The 20070-nt window shown below is 39.1% G+C and overlaps 1 protein-coding gene across 1 annotated transcript; it reads right to left on the reverse strand.

The window, feature by feature from the left end:
• Positions 1-1872: 1872 nt before the first annotated feature.
• LOC141147752 (gamma-crystallin 2) lies at positions 1873-6615 on the reverse strand. The gene is made up of 3 exons (XM_073634935.1): positions 6487-6615; positions 6062-6304; positions 1873-2212 (listed from the first exon to the last, which is right to left on the reverse strand). Exons 1-3 carry the CDS (start codon positions 6493-6495, stop codon positions 1937-1939), a joined length of 528 nt encoding a protein of 175 aa, XP_073491036.1. The 5' UTR covers positions 6496-6615; the 3' UTR covers positions 1873-1936.
• Positions 6616-20070: the final 13455 nt, after the last annotated feature.

Consider the following 20070-nt stretch of genomic DNA (forward strand, 5'->3'; position numbering starts at 1 on the left):
GATTCAATATTCAGCTTGTTTTGATCGGGAGCCATTAACCCTTGGATTACAAATTCACTTTATTCATAGCTAGCCAAAGAAAGAAGAAAAGAAGGACTGTCTAATAAAACACAAGGCTTTGTGTTTCACTGCCATATTGAAGTTATTGTGATATCAAGCAATGGGAGCTCCCTAAATATTGTATTGTACTTTGTTAAATCAGCATTTGATTCAATTATATTTACAAAGCGTGCAAAGGATAGGGCAGTGCTCATAGTGAAATCAGTTCACTCTGCCATTTATCCTACTTTCCTTAGCACATTATTAGCAAGTTATTTCAAACACTTTACATCTGTATAATATCTTTGTAAGCTGAAATCTGTTGACTGTCAGGCCCCTTTCACACGATCGGACCGCCTGTCAGTTTTGACGGCGGACCTGAACGGGCGCTCCATGTTAGTCTATGGAGCATTGGATGTCAGCGGAGACATGTCTGCTGACATCCGACCCTGTCCGATCCACTAAAAGCAGAAGGATGGCCCTACATCCAGGTCTGTCGCTGGTGGATCGGATCGGGTGAGATCTGATGAAAACAGACATGCTGTCCGTTTTCATCCGATCCCTCCATAGGCGGCAGCGGTGCCTGACAAGCCCCTCCCCGCTCATTGAGTAAAGAGGGACCTGTCATCCGCCGGCTCAGCGGAGATCAATGGACAGATCTCCCGCTGAGCCGGCGGACCAAGGCAGGCTCCGTAGAAACGGAGTCCGCCTCATGTGAAAGGGGCCTCAGGCTACGTTGGCCTGACAGTACAATTATTGTAGTGTTCTACTTTAAAGCAAATACAGTAAACAAAGTTCTTGTTTAAGTAATTTTGTGTGAGTGCTGTTTTCCTTTGCATTATCAACCAAGTGGAGACTGGAGACCAAAGGTAAAGACAAAAAGGTATATTACATTGTGTATTGTGAAATTGTCTTTAAAGGTTTTGACTGCACACTATATTACATCACAGCTGTGCCAGGGGGACTGAGAGAAATCAAAGTGGTAGCAAAGCAGAGTACAGGCCCAATTAAAATACAGCAGCTCCTGCAGGGGGTTTTGCTACATACTGTTTTAAGAACACATGTCAAACACATGGCACACTGAGGGGAGAGACCTGAAATTAACAGACACCTGGAGGACACTTGTTTAATCCCTCGGGATTGGTAATATTTGATTTGCTTGTTGGCTAGTAATGTATTGCATTTGGTTCCATGAGTATTTTCTCCTCTATGGTGCAGAGGCTTTATTGTTTGTCTTTGCCTGTGATTTATATGCCACTTAGGGTTGGTTCTGTTATACTTGTGTAATATTTTCTTACCAGCAACTAAACTGCCCATGTATATTCCTTTGTACGATACACAAATTTTCACTTACAGTTTATGTATGTTTCAATGCTGACCTTCTCCTATCGAAGTGGGTGTTGAATGCCTATACTATTATTTGTTAAATCACCCCCACCAATCTATCTATCTATCTATCTATCTATCTATCTATCTATCTATCTATCTATCTATCTATCTATCTATCTATCTATCTATCTATCTATCTATTAGTCTGTCTCTCTTTTCCTCTCTTTCTCTTTTCTCTCTCTCTCTCTCTCTCTCTCTCTCTCTCTCTCTCTCTCTCTCTCTCTCTCTCCTCTCTCTCTCTCTCTCTCTCTCTCGCGCTTTTTCTATATACAGTGTATATCTTTTAAGCAGCGCCAATAGTTGAATTACCTTTTCCTAATTTAAGGCAATGTGATCATTTAAGGTGAGTGTATTGTTATGTAAAATGTTTATCTTATTTAATATGATATTAATTTATACCACACTGTTAGGCAAGTGAAACAATGACACACAATGTGAACTTAGTCAGTTGCATATATTTATTTTATTTTGTCAGGAAGAACACATTCCCCTGATCATTATCAGGATTTTAGCATGAATCCAAGATTCTCCTGAAGGAGCTTACTTTAGCATTGAGGGATCCCCAGTCGCTAAATCGCCTGTATTCTCCGGGTTTCAGGAAATATTGCCTTCCACGATAGTTGGGCTGCTCATAGAAAATCCAATGACCTTCAAGAACATTGCAGGAATTGATGTCATGGTTTTTAAAGAGCTCAAAGACGGATGGACAATCTTCCAAGACCTCCAGCATTTGGCCTTTTAATTCCTCTTTCTCATAGATCCTCATTTTGTGGGGACCTTTTTGCTAAATATAAAAAAATATATAAATTATTACAATGGAATTTAAATATGTGATACAGAGAAATGATGACCTTCATAGTAAAAATGTAACCCGAGTAACTGCAGACAAATCATGTGCATGTGCTTAAAAGGGGATGTTAGCAAGCTGAATGCTATTTTGCACTAACTAGCTTCCTTTCCTGAAACAGAGTTTAATCCTTTTATGGGAAACTCCTTTTAAAATGGACCTGAACTTAACAATAACTATTTGGTATTTAGAGAACATGTTGACTTGTGCTTAACCACTTAAGGACCGAGCCTCTTTCTGAGATTTGGTGTTTACAAGTTAAAAACAGTTTTTTTTGCTAGAAAATTACTTAGAACCCCCAAACATTATATATATTTTTTTCTAACACCCTAGAGAATAAAATGGCGGTCGTTGCAATACTTTCTGTCACACTGTATTTGCGCAGCAGTCTTAAAAGTGCACTTTTTTTGGAAAAAATATATATTTTTTAATTAAAAAATAAGACAACAGTAAAGTTAGCCCAATTTTTTTATATTGTGAAAGATAATGTTACGCCAAGTAAATTGATACCCAACATGTCACGCTTAAAAATTGCGCCCTCTCGTGGAATGGCAACAAACTTTTACGCTTAAAAATCTCCATAGGCGACGTTTAAAAAATTCTACAGGTTGCATGTTTTGAGTTACAAAGAAGGTCTAGGGCTAGAATTATTGCTCTCGCTCTACCGATCATGGTGATACTTCACATGTGTGGTTTGAACACCGTTTTCATATGCGGGCGCTGATCACGTATGCGTTCGCTTCTGCACACGAGCTTGGCGGGACAGGGAGCGTTTAAATTTATTTTTCTTATTTATTTTACCTTTAATTTTTTATTCTTACACTGCTCTTTTAAAAAAAAATGGTGTCACTTTTATTCCTATTACAAGGAATGTAAACATCTCTTGTAATAGAAAAAAAGCATGACAGGACCTCTTAAATAGGAGATCAGGGGTCAAAAAGACCTCAGATCTCATATTTACGCTATATGCAATAAAAAAAAAATTCTCTTTAAGAGCTATTGGCGGAAGTGACTTTTTGACATCGCTTCTGCCCTGCAATGGTATGGAGACAGGTGGGGCCATCTTCCCCTCACTCGTCTCCATACCAAGCCAGGGAGAGGACCTGATCACCTTCACCGCTACTGACGGCTACGGTAAGTGGTGGGGGGCACCGGAGCGTAGCGGGAGAGGCCCTCTCCTGCCGCTGATAAAAGTGATCTTGCGGTGAATACGCCGCAGAGACCACATTTATCTGAAAGCGGATTGCCCGCTAAAGAAGAGGATACCAGGATTATGGCTGCTGACATCTCCTTCTACAAGTGTTAGTTCCCTTGCTGTACCTGTCTTTAGCGCATTCCAAGTGACTGACCCCGGAATTGTGCAGATAAGAACTCCTGACTTTCCTTAACTGCATGCTTGTTTTGGGTCAGTCACTTAGAAAATATGACAGCCAGAGGCAGTCAGGGAATCAGCATTTTCAAAAGCAAGCAATATAATCTTCATTTTTTTCTCTTATGACAAGTTTTTCTGTAATGAACACGATCCCTAGTTATACGTGTGTTAATAAAATACTGTAAATTGAATTGTGGGATCTTGTCCTCATTGTATTCCTAAATTCATCTCCCCATGCTCAATAAAAACTACTGTGATTTTTTTTAATAACTAAGGCCTAATTTTTCAAATACATACATTATTCCCTATGAAGGGGAGAAGGTATGCCGAAGTTGCATGTCGCATTTAACAGGGGAATTAAGCACTACATTCTCCATGTTTCAATAGGAAATATAGAGCATGATAGGTCTATATGGGTGAACCTCGGGGCCATTCTTTGGGAAAATATAAGCACCCACACACATTTTGCTTAATACTCTATATCTGCCAATCAGTGATTGTGGGTAAGTCATGACCAGTTGCTGTTGCGATTCTACCCACACACAGAAGGAAGTGTGGCACTTCTCCTTCTGTAGAATACAACAAGGAGGAAACACAATCAGGAGCCATTTTATAGCAGTGCTTGGTCAAGCAAACAAGACACAATGGGGTTAATTTACAAAAGGCAAATATACTGTACATTTTGCAAAGTGCAGTTGCTTCAGATCTTAGTAAATGAGCAGACACTCTGCTGATTTCCGTCATTCAATCATGTGCAAGCAAAAATATTGTTTATTTTTATTTTCCTTGCATGCAGTTGAATATTAATTTACCTCATTTAAGTACAACTGCATTTTTCAAAGTGCACAGTCTATTTGCCTTTAGTAAATCAACCCCAGTAAACTGGGACCTATTTGGGGGAGCAGATATACTAGCAAAATGGACTGGATAAACAAAGAGCATTTTTACAAAATAAAAGGGCAAATACATGCTATTAGCGTTATATTAATCCTGGCTGGAATTTAGCTTTAATCAACAATTGTAAATTATGATATAAAAATATAATGATATATGTTACAAAAAATAATCTCCGGTTAATATTGCATTGCATTTTTAAGGCAAGTAAACTAACAAATGCCTAACATTTTAGGTCCTTAAAGGTGCAAAACTGACATTTCAGTTAAAGACCATTAAACTGAATCCTCCACTGACATTTTATCTCATCTGGCTAATCCAGCTACCTTATCACCCTGCTATATTTCCTGGTTCTGACCTTCCACACATGGAATAGACATACTAAAGAAAGATGACATTAACCTAAGGTGATGGGTTATTTTTAGTATCATAACTGGAAAATATAACAGGACAAATTAGACACCATTTTGATGCAAGTGTATGGGCTTGGAAATAAAGCACAAAGGTCCTGCATGTAAAGTTCTAGCATGCCAGTGGTTGCTCTACCCAAAACTAAAGTATCGGTGAAGTGATGAATGGTGATATCCTTTAAATCAGTGGTTCTCAATCCTGTCCTCAAGTACCCCTAACAGGCCATGTTTGCAGGTTGAATGGTGATATCCTTTAAAGCAGTGGTTCTCAATCCTGTCCTCAAGTACCCCCCAACAGGCCATGTTTGCAGGTTTTGCTTTATCTTGCACAGGTGCTTTAAATCAGAGCCAATGGCTTGGTATTTTGGACAGCTATTTTATCTAAGAGAAATTCCCAAAACATGGCCTGTTGGGGGTACTTGAGGACAGGGTTGAGAATTGCTGCTTTAAAGGAAGCCTGTTGTGAGAGAAATGTAGATGCTGCCATTGTTGACCTTCAAAAAAGGAATCTGCCTTGCTGTCTCTGGCTTTAAAACTTTGAGACTAAAAGCCCGCAGATCATAAAAAAGTCAATGTAAAATCAGAACTTCTAGTCTGCTTCCAAGTCAGTGATTTATAAATACTGAAAGCCATTGTCGCAGAATGACAGCCAGGGAAAACAGTAATCCTCACTACAGTTTTAAATTGACCATATTAGGACTAATTTATTTGTACAAGAGAAGAGAACCATCCAGAGCAAAATATTTTCAGCCCATTTGAGTTTGGAATTTTTCTAGTGAAAGTTAGGCAATTAAAGAATAGTTCTGTTTCCTTTATTTGGTTAAACACATTACACTGTTATTATTAATAATATGATTCTCAAGTCCTGTTAGTTTCTTGAATGCAACAGTGACTCTTCGTTGTAAAGACAAGATTAGAAATTAAGTCTCCCTACTGTGTAGGAAGTAAGAGAACTGTTTATACTGGTAATCAATAATTCCGAAGTATCTTTCACAAAGATTAAGGATACAAATATTACACTGACCTATTATTCTGAGTAATAGAATCATCTGCAAATGGGCACTTATATGTGAGGTATTATACAGTATGTGCAAAAAACATAAGACTCACCTGTGGAATAACTTTGCAAGATCTGACTGAGTCGCTGAAGCCCATCCATTGCTGGTAGTCAGGATATTCTCCCTTCTTTAGAAAATACTGGTGGCCCAGGAAGTTGGGGCGCTCATACAGCATCCAACAGCCGCTATCAACTTTGATGGAATTACAGCGACTGAAGTAAGAGTGGAGATCAGCACAGTCACCACTGCATTCATAGCAGCGGCCCTGAAAGTTCCTGTCCTCGTAGAAGATGATCTGCAATACAAATTGTCACTTCCATGGTTATAAATGAATAATAATTTTGCAAAGAAATCTCAGAATGTAACTATTACTATATTGCAAGCTTCTCATTTAAAATTCACTAGAGTACATTAGTGAAAATGGTTTAACTGTGATCATTATTTGAAATATAATTAAGCTATAGCATTGTCTTTTACCTTTCCCATTTTTGTTAGGCTGTGGATGCAGTTTCCCAGTACCTAGTGCAGAGTCTAGTAGCTCTTATATACATCAGAACCCATGCTCGATCTGCAGAATTCTAACAAAAGAGAACATTTTCTGTCCAGTAAGGGAAAATGTCACAAGAGCTCTATCTCTACTGTTCTTTGATGTACAATATGCTTTATAGGTGCTCTCATTTTTTTAACTGTATTCTGTGTGATCACTTTCTAGAGATTTTTGGACTATATGGTTGCTGATAAAAGCATATTTTTTGTAGCACAAATGTTAATGGCTTGATTTAATTATATTGGGTATGCTAATAAATATATATTGCAATGAAGATATTTTAATGGGTGACAGTTATAATATGTCTTCAGTATCCAATAAAATCTATAGCTGCCAGCTCTATATTTTTAAGTCTGGAATGTGATAGAAAGTGATGTACAATATTTGGTTTTGGACTCTCATGGGACTTTTTTGAATAGTGAAAAAAACCTATTGGTAACCTAAACATTGGTACACTGCCTCTTTAAATGTTTGGACAGATCATAAAACATACTTCCTTCCATTAATATGAAACATATAGCCAAACAATAAACAGTTACGCAAATGTATTTCCAATTATTCTGTGAAAGAGTATTCTATTTTAAAGCAACCTAAATCTATTTTTTCAATATGTACAGAAACTGGTTTGCATGACCAATGAATGTTTTTGTGCCCGGAGTTCAGCTTTACATTTGTAAACATTTTGCTGTTTCATAATCAAAAATACTGTCCTCCAAGTCCCACTTATTTCACTTTTGGGTATTGCCATCTTGTCTCTTGCATGCCAGGCTTGTGATTATAGCCTGCTTGTGAAAGATGCCTCTGCCCTTCCCATAAAAGTCATGTGTTTCTGTTTTCTGCACATGTCAGTGGCCTGAAATAGTGGTTAGAGTCAAAATTTACCTATGGGTGATTGCACTGTTAGGTCTTCTTAGACTGTATGTTTAGGAGAATTTAAAATACCTAATGGAGCAGATTTTGAGCATAACACTATTGGCATTCCCCTCCTAATGCTGACAGCATAAGGAGAGGAGAAGAGAGACGATAACTGGCTTGTGTGAAAGGGACATCTACACCGATTATCAGTGCCCTGATTTTCTGTGCAGTTCCAACAGTACCCTCCAGTGCTGCCAATCAGTGCCCACCAGGGTTACCAATCAGTGCCCATCAGTGACTCCTCATCAGTGTCACCTATCAGTGCTGCCTATCAGTGCCAATTGGTGCCACCTACCAGTGCCTATCAGTGCCCATCAGTGCCACCTATCATTGTCCATCGGTACCACCTATCAATGCCCATCAGTGCCACCTATCAGTGCCGCCTATCAGTACAGCCTCATCAGTGTTTCCTCATCAGGGCCTCCTCATCAGTGCCCACCAGTGCCACCTCATAAGTGCCCATTAGGGAAGCCTATCAGTGCCCATCAGTGCCACCTCATCAGTGCCCATCAGTGCAGTCTATCAGTGCACATCAGTGCCACCTCATCAGTGCCCATCAGTGCAGTCTATCAGTGCCCATCAGTGCCACCTCATCAGTGCCCATCAGTGCAGTCTATCAGTGCACATCAGTGAAGGAGAAAAATTACCTATTTTGCAAAATTTTATGCCAAACTATGAAAAACTTTTTGTTAGTTTAGCAAAAAATAAAAAACCCCATGGTGATTAAATACCACCAAAAGAAAGCCCTATTTCTGTGAAAAAAAGAAAAATGTTATATGGGTACAGAGTTTCATGACCGCGCAATTGTGATTCCAAGTGCACTGAAAGCTGAAAATTGGCCTGGCAGGAAGGGTGTAAGAATTCCCAGTAGGCAGGTGGTAAAATGCTTGATGAATAAAAAGGCTCCCTTTAAATTAGAATTATACTTTCTCTTTCATAATCACTCATTTTTTTGGGACTACTGTGTCATAATTCACCAGCAGCCCTATTTTTTTTCTTGTGGGATACACACTCAACTACAGAGATGCTCTTTTAATCTGCAAAGATGATGCAAACAATAGTGGAAGAGTGAATTTAAATCTGTGGACCTTTATTCACTAAAAAGAGAATTAGTCACCATTACCCAGCCAAAAGCCAGTTAAACATTTGGTTTTCCACGTGCCAATATACTTAGACACAATAAAATAAAATACTAAATGCTATTAGTGCAGTGATTTACATTTTTCCACACAACATTAACACAGGTCACCGCTGGGACACATGGAAAACAATTGTTTTCTAAGAGCTTCTTTTACACTGCAACACTGGTGTGATGTACACAGCAGCGCAGTGTGAAAAAATGCAGCATGTGAGCATTTTTTCTTTCGCAGCACCAGATGGCACTGCATGTAACAGCACAGCATTACAATGCACCATGCTGTTGTGAAATGACATGAATTATGTGTCACTACATGATACTTAAAATAAAATTGAAAAAAAATAAAAAATAAAACAAGCAGTGCAATGCGCTAAAATTTGCATCACACTGCTGCCTGCCAGAGCCGGCACTGCACTAGCAGTAGTGTGAACGTAGCCTAAAATATATATATAGGTATTAAATGCATTTTACTAAATATATTTTGGAAGATATTGAGGCATTCATTTCAAGTAATCAAAATGTATAATTATGAGTTTTTTAACAAAAAAAAATGTAAAAGAATTAATCATTTACAGTTTTTTAAGGTCATTTTATGCTTCCTCCAATGGCACATGCTTAGTGTGCCTATACACCTAAATATATGTAAATATAGTATTGCTTGTGGCAGCAATGGTCAAAACACCCTAATGTGAGTTTAGTTATAAATGGTACTATGCTACTTTAACCGTGCAGCTTTATTTTTTCTGTTCTAGGACCAATTTTATCTAAAGGAGTCCCTGCACTCTTGGCTACACTGTACAAGCTGGTCCAAAACAATGAACAGAATGACAGCTTTACACCCACAAGACAACATCCCTGATAGTGAACAATGATCAATAGGTAAAAATGTCCAAACTCCATGAAATGATCTTTATTTTTACTTCAAGCGTTATCTGTATTTATTAATTATAAAAGTATGCCTTTTTTAGAAAACCTTTTTGGATAGAAACTATTTAATTGACTAGTCAATCACTCTGGTCTTAACTGCAAATACATTCAGTTAAAGCTAAATGTACAAATTGGCCAGCTAGAAGGATCAAAAAGGCCTGTGCTTGGTGTCACCATTTTTACTTTGATGTGTACAAAGTAGGCAGTTGCACCTTAGTAAAGCTGGCAATACACTGTTTGTTTTTCACTCTGCAGTCTTAATGGCTTCATCCCCGGAAGGATTTACCCACTTCCTGACTAGATCATTTTTTGCTATACTGCACTGCGTTGCTTTAACTGACAGTTGCACGATTGTGCGACGTTGTACCCAAGCGAAATTAATGTCCTTTTCTTCCCACAAATAGAGCTTTCTTTTGGTGGTATTTCATCACCTGAGTTTTTTATTTTTTGCTCTATAAACAAAAAAAGAGCGACAATTTTGAAAAAAAAAAACAATATTTTTTACTTTTTGCTATAATAAATATCCAAAATAAATAAATACATTTTTTCATCAGTTTAGGGCAATATATATTCTTCTACATACTACATACTTTTGGTAAAAAAACTCAATAAGCGTATATTGATTGGTTTGCGCAAAAGTTATAGCATCTACAAATACATATATTTATGACATTTTTATTATTATTATTTTTTTACTAGTAATGGCAGTGATCAGCAATTTTTAGCGGAACTGCAACATTGCGGTGGACAAATCAGGTGCTTTTGACACTTTTTTGGGACCATTGACATTTATACAGCAATCAGAGCTAAAAATAGTCACTGATTACTGTATAAATGTCACTGGCAGGGAAGGGGTTAACACTAGGGGGCGATCAAGGGGTTAAGTGTTCCCTAGGGAGGTGTTTCTAACTGTGGGGGGAGTGGACTGACTGAGAGTAGAGAGAAATCGCTGTTCCTGATCACTAGGAACAGCACATCTCTCTCCACTTCCCTGACAGAATGGGCATCTGTCTGTTTACATTGACAGTTCCCCATTCTGGCTCTCTGAGGAGCAATCGCGGGTTGCCTGGTGGACATTGTGGCCTCCGGCCATGCTCATCCGCTCCATTGTCGCGCCTCCTATAGCTCTTAAAGTGACTAGCATACACCCATGGCGATTCGGGCAGATGCGCCAACGTGCCGCAGTATAATGACGGCACCTGGTCGGCAAGCTGTTAATAAAAAAAATGTAACAGGTTCCTCTGTCCTTTCCAAACAGCACTGATGGATGAATCCCCCCCCCCCCCACGCACACACTTGGCTACTGTATTATGACAGCTGGCAGAATACCTGAACAGCAGCTGCATCTGATTGGATGCATTTGCTGTTAAAGCAGAACTAAACCCTTCAACCCTTTTCAGCCAAGGAGGCTGACATCCTAGCCTCTGTTTGATCTGCAACTGCCATGGTGCTGCACATGTGAGCAATTATGACTCCAGATATTTGATGGTTTAACAGTTTGGCTGAAAGCACAAGCAAATGTGACAGTTAGCACTTCTGGCATGCCGGGAATGCAACTGTTTTTTAAAACCGTTAAATTGATGGGTTTAGTTCCGCTTTAAATTGTCAATTTTCTGGCCCGATTAATTTGCTTTTCAGTCTAATGATGTTGGTTGGGATGAGGCCAACATTCAAAATTCGCACATAAGTCTATATCAGCAGGAGAAGCGGTTTTGGCATGCAGGTAGTAGAACGCTTCTGCACTTCAGATACTATGGAGTTGATTTACTAAACCTGGAGAGTGCAAAATCTGGTGCAGCTCTGCATAGAAACCAATCAGCTTCCAGGTTTTATTGCCAAAGCTTAATTGAACAAGCTGAAGTTGAAAGCTGATTGGCTACCATGCACAGCTGCACCATATTCGGAGTGCTCCAGTTTAAGTAAATCAACCCCTATATGTGTGAACATTTCAATACCTTACTGAATGTGCTAGCTCTATGGTTTTGCATATCAGACTTTCCTATTTTTGACTCTTTTACAAAGGTTATTTTATGTACTATAGGACTGCTAGCCTACTTCTGCATGTAAAGAGAAGTGACTGTTACACTTTTAATTAAATATTCTAGAATTAAAGCAAAATAACAAGAAGGCACATAAGGTAATACATATGCACTTAACTAAATAAATATGCATTTGTCTTTATAATAGTAGTTATTGCTGTTTCAGAAGAACCGCTTATCCAAATAGGTTTACATAATTTGGAAAATCAACTGATATAACCAAGAAAAATATACAGGGGGACATTTACCAATCCTGTCTCAAGGCAAAATAATGTTAACCAGTGGCAGTGGGTAGCATTATTAGACAGAAATATGCAAGGTTACAGCCTGAGTCATAAAATTCCTCTTTTGGCATGCTCTAAAGTCTACACTTGTGACTGCATTAAATCTGACCCTGACAATTTTATACTGTAGATCTGTTTAAAACGGATATCACACTTGGCTGCCCAGGACTACAGACACACAGGTCTGTAAACATGTTGCCAAGACTTTGCCTAAGGAGATGAAGCCTGATTTATGACTGCATTTGCTTGATAAATGCCCCCCCACAGTATGTAATTGCACTCATATCTGTAGAGACAAGTAAGATATGTGACTGTTATATAGACTTGCTACAAATCTTTTTGCTTTATGTAGCCTTTGCAAGTTTCGGCTTTTGTCATATAAATTTAACTGATAGCAAGACAGTTGATTAATGGAGACTATTGTTCTACTACAGTATATACCACATTATTAATAGTGTATAGGTAAAGGAGAAGTACAACCAAAGCTTGTTTGGCTGTACTTCTCCTATGTATCACATCGTTCTGCACTCCTGTAACCCGTTTTCAGCAGACAGCGAGTTGAAGCTGACATCACAGCCCAGGCTCGGGAAAGATTGCGACCATATGGTCGGGATCCACCCACATGCCTGGACTGGAACCTGGCTCAGCCTCTCAGCAAGCCACTGAGAGCCTGAGCTGGCCAATCCCACCCCCTTCACATCCCAGTGCTCCAGTAAGCAGACAGTGGTGACTAACAGTCACTGAGACTTGGTTTTCAGCCTTAGAGCTGGCGGGGGACAGATGCAGCATCCACGTAAGTAATTATAATAATAAAATAAAAATAATTCCAAATGTAAACCCTTTTCAAATTTGTAATACAGGAAATAGAAGAAAGGTGTGGGGCATGGGATCTCTTAAAGAAATAGGTGTTCACAGTCAGGTCATAAAGCTGATCTGCAGGGGTTGGTTAAGTTTAAATAGTTTTGACCAAGGCTGGTTCAAACAAACTATCTACAACATTAACAACTACAGCGACTGTCAGCGCTGTATGAACTGTATGTAGCCTCCGTTGCAAACAGTATACAGTGCTGTGTTCCGGCAGCGGGATGGAAACTTCCCACCCCACATCCAGAACAAAATTGAGTCCAGGCTGAGTGTTGATCAGCAATTTAAAGGGAGATTTTTATTCTAAGAATAAATACAAAGCTTCCACTGGTTGGTTTTGGTGGAGAGATGTATGGATAAAGTCCTGATCTTCGACTTACCCAGTTAGAGGAAGTTTGTTATTTATTCTTAGATTTTAAATTTCCCTCTGAATTGCTGACCAGCAACTTAGGCTGACTTGATTTTATTCCGAGGGTGGGATAGAAAGTTCCTGGATCACAGAGCTGAATACTGTATGTAGCTGAGGCTACATATAGTTCACACACCGCTGACAGCAGTTGCAGATGTTTGTGAAGTAAATAGTTAATTTGTGCCAAACTTCACCAAAATCTAGGAATCATCTTTAAGCAGTGTTAAGGGAATGAATGTCTTTAGGCTGCTCCCTCAAGGGTGGAGGACAAAGGTCAGCTCTTAGCTTAAGTGTGGACTGGGTGTGTAAGGAGTATAGAGCCAAAAGCAGAACGTATAAATTCTAGATTTGATTTTATTCAGACTCTAGTATCATAAAAAGCCTATGAAGGTAGGGTTTAACCAGTATATGGAGTAAATGTACGGTTTATCTACCAGAATGCATCCAATTTTATCAATTCAGTACATGCTTCATTCAACAATACTAAGCCCTAATGAAGAAGGAGACCCTTTGAACCCCTAAAACATGTTGGGTTTTAATAGTACAGGAGTCTGAATGAATATAAATTGAGACTTCATATTTTCTGCTTTTGGCACTAGAGAGATTCACCCTCACTATCTGTTTTGGTGAATATTGCCATAGAGACAAAAAACGGTTGATTTACTAAAACTAGAGAGTGCCAAATCTAGTGCAGCTGTGCATGGTAGTCACTCAGCTTCTAACTTCAGCTTGTTCAATTGTTTGATTGTAAAGTCTCGTTTTTTTTCCTAGAAAAATAACAAACATGTCATACTCACCTGCTCTGTTGCAGTGGATTTGCACAGAACAGCCCCGATCCTCCTCTTCTCGGGTCCCTCTTTGGCTCTCCTGGCCCCTCCCTCCTGTTGAGTGCCCCCACAGAAAGCAGCTTGCTATGGTGGCACCTGAGCCAAGTCACAGTTCCCTGTGTCCATTCAGACACAGGACTAAGACCTGGCCCGCCCCCTCTCTCCCCTGATTGGCTAGCTGACTTTGATTGACAGCAGCGGCACCAATGGCTGAGGGCTGCTGCATGCAGAAGGTTTTTATCTTAATGCATAGAATGCATTAAGATAAACAATCTTCTGCCTTTACAACTCCTTTAAGCTTTGACAAAAAAATGGATGCTGATTGATTTCCATGCAGAGCTGTAGCAGATTTTGCACTCTCTAGTTTTAGTAAATCAACTCCAAAGAGTCTATTCAACAGGAGGGAAAATAAGTGAAACCTCATCTGAATAACCATGTCAGGTGAGTTAGTATACTTTCAAGTTAAAGTAAGAGTGGTATCAATCTTTCTACATCTCATGAGGTTTTAATATAATATTGTGATATCAATATTTTGTATACACTATGACCTAAAACCCATTTTTTAGTAGTCTATAGAAAATCTTTCTGTACACTGTAGAATTTGGTCAGTTTAGTCCTGAAGTGACAGCTGTGTAAACTATACAGACAACTGCTGGCAGTGGTCCTTGTTTTATAATAGGGTTGAACACTCTAGTACTGTAATCTCTTGATAAAATGTGCTCATTATCATTATACTGTACATAAAGCAACAATAGGCTGAACCGCTACACTGACACAGCTTGCATTGCTGTTTTCAACTGAATGAAAAGTGTTGAATGCACACTAAAATAACTAGGATAAAACTATTTATTTTGGAGGCAATTGCTAGATAAATTGTTTTTATCTATCATTTAGTCAACATTGAAATATTTATCTCTAGACCATCAAGATTAAACATTTTAGGTACTATATAATATAAGTATAATAATTCGTAGGATTTTATGTGACTTTCTGAACTACAATTATAAAGCAATAATGCCCTTTATATAAGTTATTGCTCTAAATTACTGAAATATTTAACAGATTAAAAAAAACTTGGAAGAATGCAGCACATAAGAGAAGAAAAAGTGTGAGAATAATGGACCTTACAATTCTTGCAAGACGATCCTAGTTAACCTGCACTCCTAAATAATCATTATATATATATATGTTATATATACAGCTTGGAACAATGTAACTATGTATATGCCATTCCTGGTTGATGCCCCTGCAACCTAGAGTTCTCTGGAGTAGATACAGTACCTCTACTTCAGTGATCTCAATTTGCTTCTGGGTCCTGCGCTGAGCGGCTTCAAACCTGTTTACTGAACACAGGAGGTCAGCCGCTCTGCATGGGCACAATTCAGAGAATGCTTTGCATATTTTGGATGAATGCAAAGCATTTTCTGATTGGACAAGGTAGACAGGTGGGCATTCATGTCATGCTTTCCATCTTGGCCAATCAGGGAGTGAACACATTAGTTCAGAAAATGCAAAGCTTTCTCTGAATAGTGCCCGAGCTGAGCAGCCAAGCACCTGCATTCAGAATGCACTGGCTAGCCACTCAGCACGGGCCCCAGAAAAAAAAGTGGAGATCACAGAAGTATTCAGTGGCGGCTGGTGATCCATTATTTGGGGGGACAGCAAACAAGCCCCTCCGCCCGCCCGTTAGCCCACACGCACACCCGCACTTACCCCATCCAGGTCGCGGCGGCTTTCCCGGCTTCTCCTTCCGGGCCAATCCAGTCACTTCTCTCGGCCAATCTGGTCTTAGGACTCGCTTTATGTCCTGATTGGCCGGGAGGAGAAGCAGAAAGACAATAGCGAATGTTGATTCGCTAATGTCACAAGTGCTCTGCGCCCTGGGCCCAACCTTTTTGAAGCCAATTAAAGCCTCAGGCTCTAATCATATGCTTAAAAAAACCCCATAGAAATCCATGCGTCTGGCGCCCTGCATGTAGATTAGGGGCCAGCGCATGGAGATTGGGGGGGCAGTGCCACTGCACCCCTTATGGACCGGACGCAGCTGAAAGTAGTAGGGTCTACTTCAGTGTTTTTCAGCTTCCGGGTACATCAGCCAGATATGGTATATACTTGGTTACATTGGTCCAAACTGGTATATCTCATGGGCGTGCGCACAGGGTGTGGTGGATGTGCCTGGGCACATCACCTAGTGCACATTAGCATTATCACTCTGTGTAGCAGAAGGGAGATGGGAAAGATCTCCCTCTTACCGACTCTGCCAAAAGAGGAGTGCTTACATACTTTTCTTTCACTGTGCCGGCAGGGAGATCAATGTGTCAATGTGCCAGGGCTATATATATATATATATATATATATATATATATATATATATATATATATATATATATATATATACACATGTGTGTTCAAGCCTTTGGGATACACACCCTAATGCAATAGGCTGCACACACCTATGGTAGATCTAATGGAGATTGTATAATCAAACAGTAATGTGTGTGGTTAGCTTACGATTTTGATTTTTTTTCTCCCAAATACAGTGCAAATGTAATTATGCGCAGATTAATAATGACCATGCACATAATGATCATCCACAAATGTTTTAAATTATTATCTGCTCATTTGATTAATCAATGAAAAAGATCAATTTGGTTGAAATAGATCAAAAATTGAAGGAATTCTCACACCTGAAATGGTCCTTAAATGGTTGTATATTGATCAAAACAATGTAGTAAGATCATTCTCTGAAAAACACAATTCTTTTACCAAAACTACCGTTATATCAAAAGATCATATTGGTTCATGTAAAACACCTGTTTATGCTAACGGAAAAACCAAATAAAATTAATATGCAATATTTATCATTTGAAGAAATACATTTTTCAGCCATTTTTTTTTTTGCCCTGATTAAGAAAGAAAATATTATACAAAACCACTAAACATTCCTTAAAAAATATCAGATTTAGACGCTACAGGGGCAGAAATCAAAAGATATCAAACAAGAAAATAAGTTCTGGTTTTCTCATACCTGCGCAACAATATTTGAAAGGTACCGATCTAAATGAGCTGGTATTAGAAAAAAAAAAACCATCTGCTTGGTGATCATTTTTAGATGATCTTAGAATAGATATTGTAGTAAACAAGTGTGGGATTACCTATTTGTAGGGAACAATAGCAATCCACCAGGAAAATCCAGCTTGTGTGATCTATTAGTTGACCATGGGGTATCTACAGAGCCGTAACTAGAGGGCCCCCAGTGCAAGAACTCATTGGTCCTGGGGCCCTTTCCATCGGTTCTGGGCCCTTTCCTCTGGTCCCGGGACCATTCTCTTTGAGCTGGGGACTTTTCCCTGTGGGCCAGGGGCCCTTGATCCCAGGGACCTTTACTCCTGTCATAAGAAAGAGGTTTCACCATGAACAAGACCTGGTGTCCTGTTGCCAACTTCCCAAACAAATTTGGAAACAATAGAAAATGTCCCCCTTGGGAAACGCGACTTTAAAGGCGACACGGACACCAAATAAACTTCTTGTTAAAAAAATATAAATGTTATTACAAAATAAGAATAAAAACAACATTCATCTAAAAATAATGTCTATACAGAGACATATGAAATTGCATGTATTTGTATATACATATACAGATATTGTGTTGTCTCCAATATACCCAAAGCGTTTCTGGTTAGAACACCCTTCCTCAGGGGTAGTGATAAGGATATCTGTATTCGTTCAGTAATTTCTATTATTATCATGGGGCCATTTATTAGGTCCTGCAGTGGGACCCTTTCACATGTTCTGCATCAGACCCCCTTCCTGCCATCTTGGGGCCCACCCCACGGTGGTGGAACGTCAGGGCCCGATCGCTCTTAAGTGTCATGTAATGGGTGGAATGCTTTACATTGTATCACGGAATGGGTGAAATGTTCTGTAGTGTATCATAGGATGAGTGAAAGGCCCTGCAGTTTTATGAGATGGGTGGAATGCTCTGCAGTGTGTCATAGGATAGTTATAATTCTCTGCAGTGTTTTGTGTGTTGGGTGAAATGCTCTGTAGTGTATCATGGGATAGGTGAAATTCTCTGCAGTGCATAATGGGATGGATGGAATGCTCTGCACACATATACACACACATACAAACAGATATATAAATACACATACAAACACATACATACACACATATAAACACACATACAAACAAATATAAAAACACACATACATATATATATAATGCCTTTCAAAATATCAGTACACCACAGTACCTTCAATCATATAGCTGAGTACTGCACTGTAGGGGGAGTGAGAGAGAGTACAGCACAAACTCCTCCCCCTTCCACTGCTTTCACTTTGCTGAGTGCATTAACTGTCTGACTGAGCTCTCTTACTGCCGATGTACAGTTCGGCTGAGGATGGGGAGTTTGGTCTCATCTGATTGGCATTATCTACCAGTCACACGGGCACCCTGGAGCATGGGCGGGGGTTGCCATTATGACCCCTGCGACCCCTGTAGCTATGCCACTAGGTTTCTACACCAACACATGATATATAATCTGATCATTGTGGCTATAATGGCTGATCATCATATTTATAAGAGCACTTATATTGTATTTGAAGCTTTCTTTCTAGAAATGTAGATTTTAACACACAGCTAAAGAACTAGAGTTTAACACTTTGGTTTGGATTGAACCTTGAAGTTAAACTATTTATTTTTATTTTTGATCATAATATTTTGTTAAATATAAATATAATATCTAAAACCAAGAAAGTCTGTGCTGAAACATTTTAGTATAGTCCTGATCCCCAGTCTGCAATGCCAGCAGGGAGAAGTAGTTGCAGTTTCATTGTGTCTTCTGCTGCCCTTGGCCATGTTTGCAGAGGTATATATTGGAAAAATACTTCTGTGGAGAGGATTCTGTGTCTGATTAGTGACAGAGACTGTTTACCAAATATGAATACACAGAGAAAGAGAATGTGGACTGTTAGGAAAGCTGGAAGTTTAGTATTGTGGGAGGTGTATTATTATTTAAAGCGTAACTCCACTTTTGTCGAGAAACAAACATTCCCCTCTGGGTGATCTACTGTATGTACATTGCAAGGATTATGACAAACTTTGTTGCAGATTCCTACCTTTTGTTATTCTGAAGAAATTACTCTGTGTTTCTCTGTGCCTCTGATCTCAGTGGGTCTAATGGGACTGGTTTCATAATTAACTGTCAGGTGTGCAGATGCAGAGCACTAATGAGGAAATCTGCTGGGCCTGCATCCCTTTAGACGTGTTCCTATTGAAAGTATCTCTCCAAAAATGACATTTTTGTTGCAGGGGATGCCTGAAATCTGACTTGTATCTTAGGCAGACTTCTGGGAAAATTGGTGAGTCAATCACACAAGCAGGAAATTATGTTTCTGGGGGGTGGTCAGTACACACTCTCCATGCAGCCATATTGCAATGCATTCTCAGAAAATTACAGTGGCAGCAGATTGAAAAGGAAAGGTAATTTTTTAATAACATTCAATTACAATATGATTAGTATCACAATTATATGCACAATTTTATTTTTTCTTCATTTGTATTTTTTTTTCCACAAAAGGGGAGTTACCCTTTAACAGTTTGTGCAGCGCTTTACAACATGAGTGCAGAAAGTACAGTTACAATACAATTTAATACGGTAGGAATCAGAGGGCCCTGCTCATTAGAGCTTACTAGGGATGAGCCGAACACCCCCTGGTTTGGTTCGCAGCAGAACATGCGAACAAAAAAAAAAAAACAAATTGTGCGAACACCGTCTATGGGACGCAAACGTGAAAAAGTGCTAATTTTAAAGGATTATATGCAAGTTATTTGGGGACCCGGGTCCTGCCCCAGGGGACATGTATTAATGCAAAAAAAAGTTTTAAAAATGTCAGTTTTCCGGGACCAGTGATTTTAATAATGCTTAAAGTGAAACAATAAAAATGAAATATTCCTTTATATATCGTGCCTTAGTATGCCTTTAAAGTAGGGCATCTTTCCCATGTTTATAACAGTGCCACAGCAAAATTACATTTCTAAAGGAAAAAATTAAATTTAAAACTGCTCGCAGCTGTAATGTATTGTCGAATCCCTGCAATATAGATAAAA

This window comes from Aquarana catesbeiana, linkage group LG06 (genome assembly GCF_042186555.1).
Source record: "Aquarana catesbeiana isolate 2022-GZ linkage group LG06, ASM4218655v1, whole genome shotgun sequence".
NCBI lineage: Eukaryota > Metazoa > Chordata > Amphibia > Anura > Ranidae > Aquarana > Aquarana catesbeiana.

Coding starts and splice junctions, on each gene's coding strand:
- LOC141147752 (XM_073634935.1), bottom strand. Junction 2,213..6,061: donor CTTGCAAAGTTATTCCACAG/GTGAGTCTTATG, acceptor TTTTATATTTAG/CAAAAAGGTCCCCACAAAAT.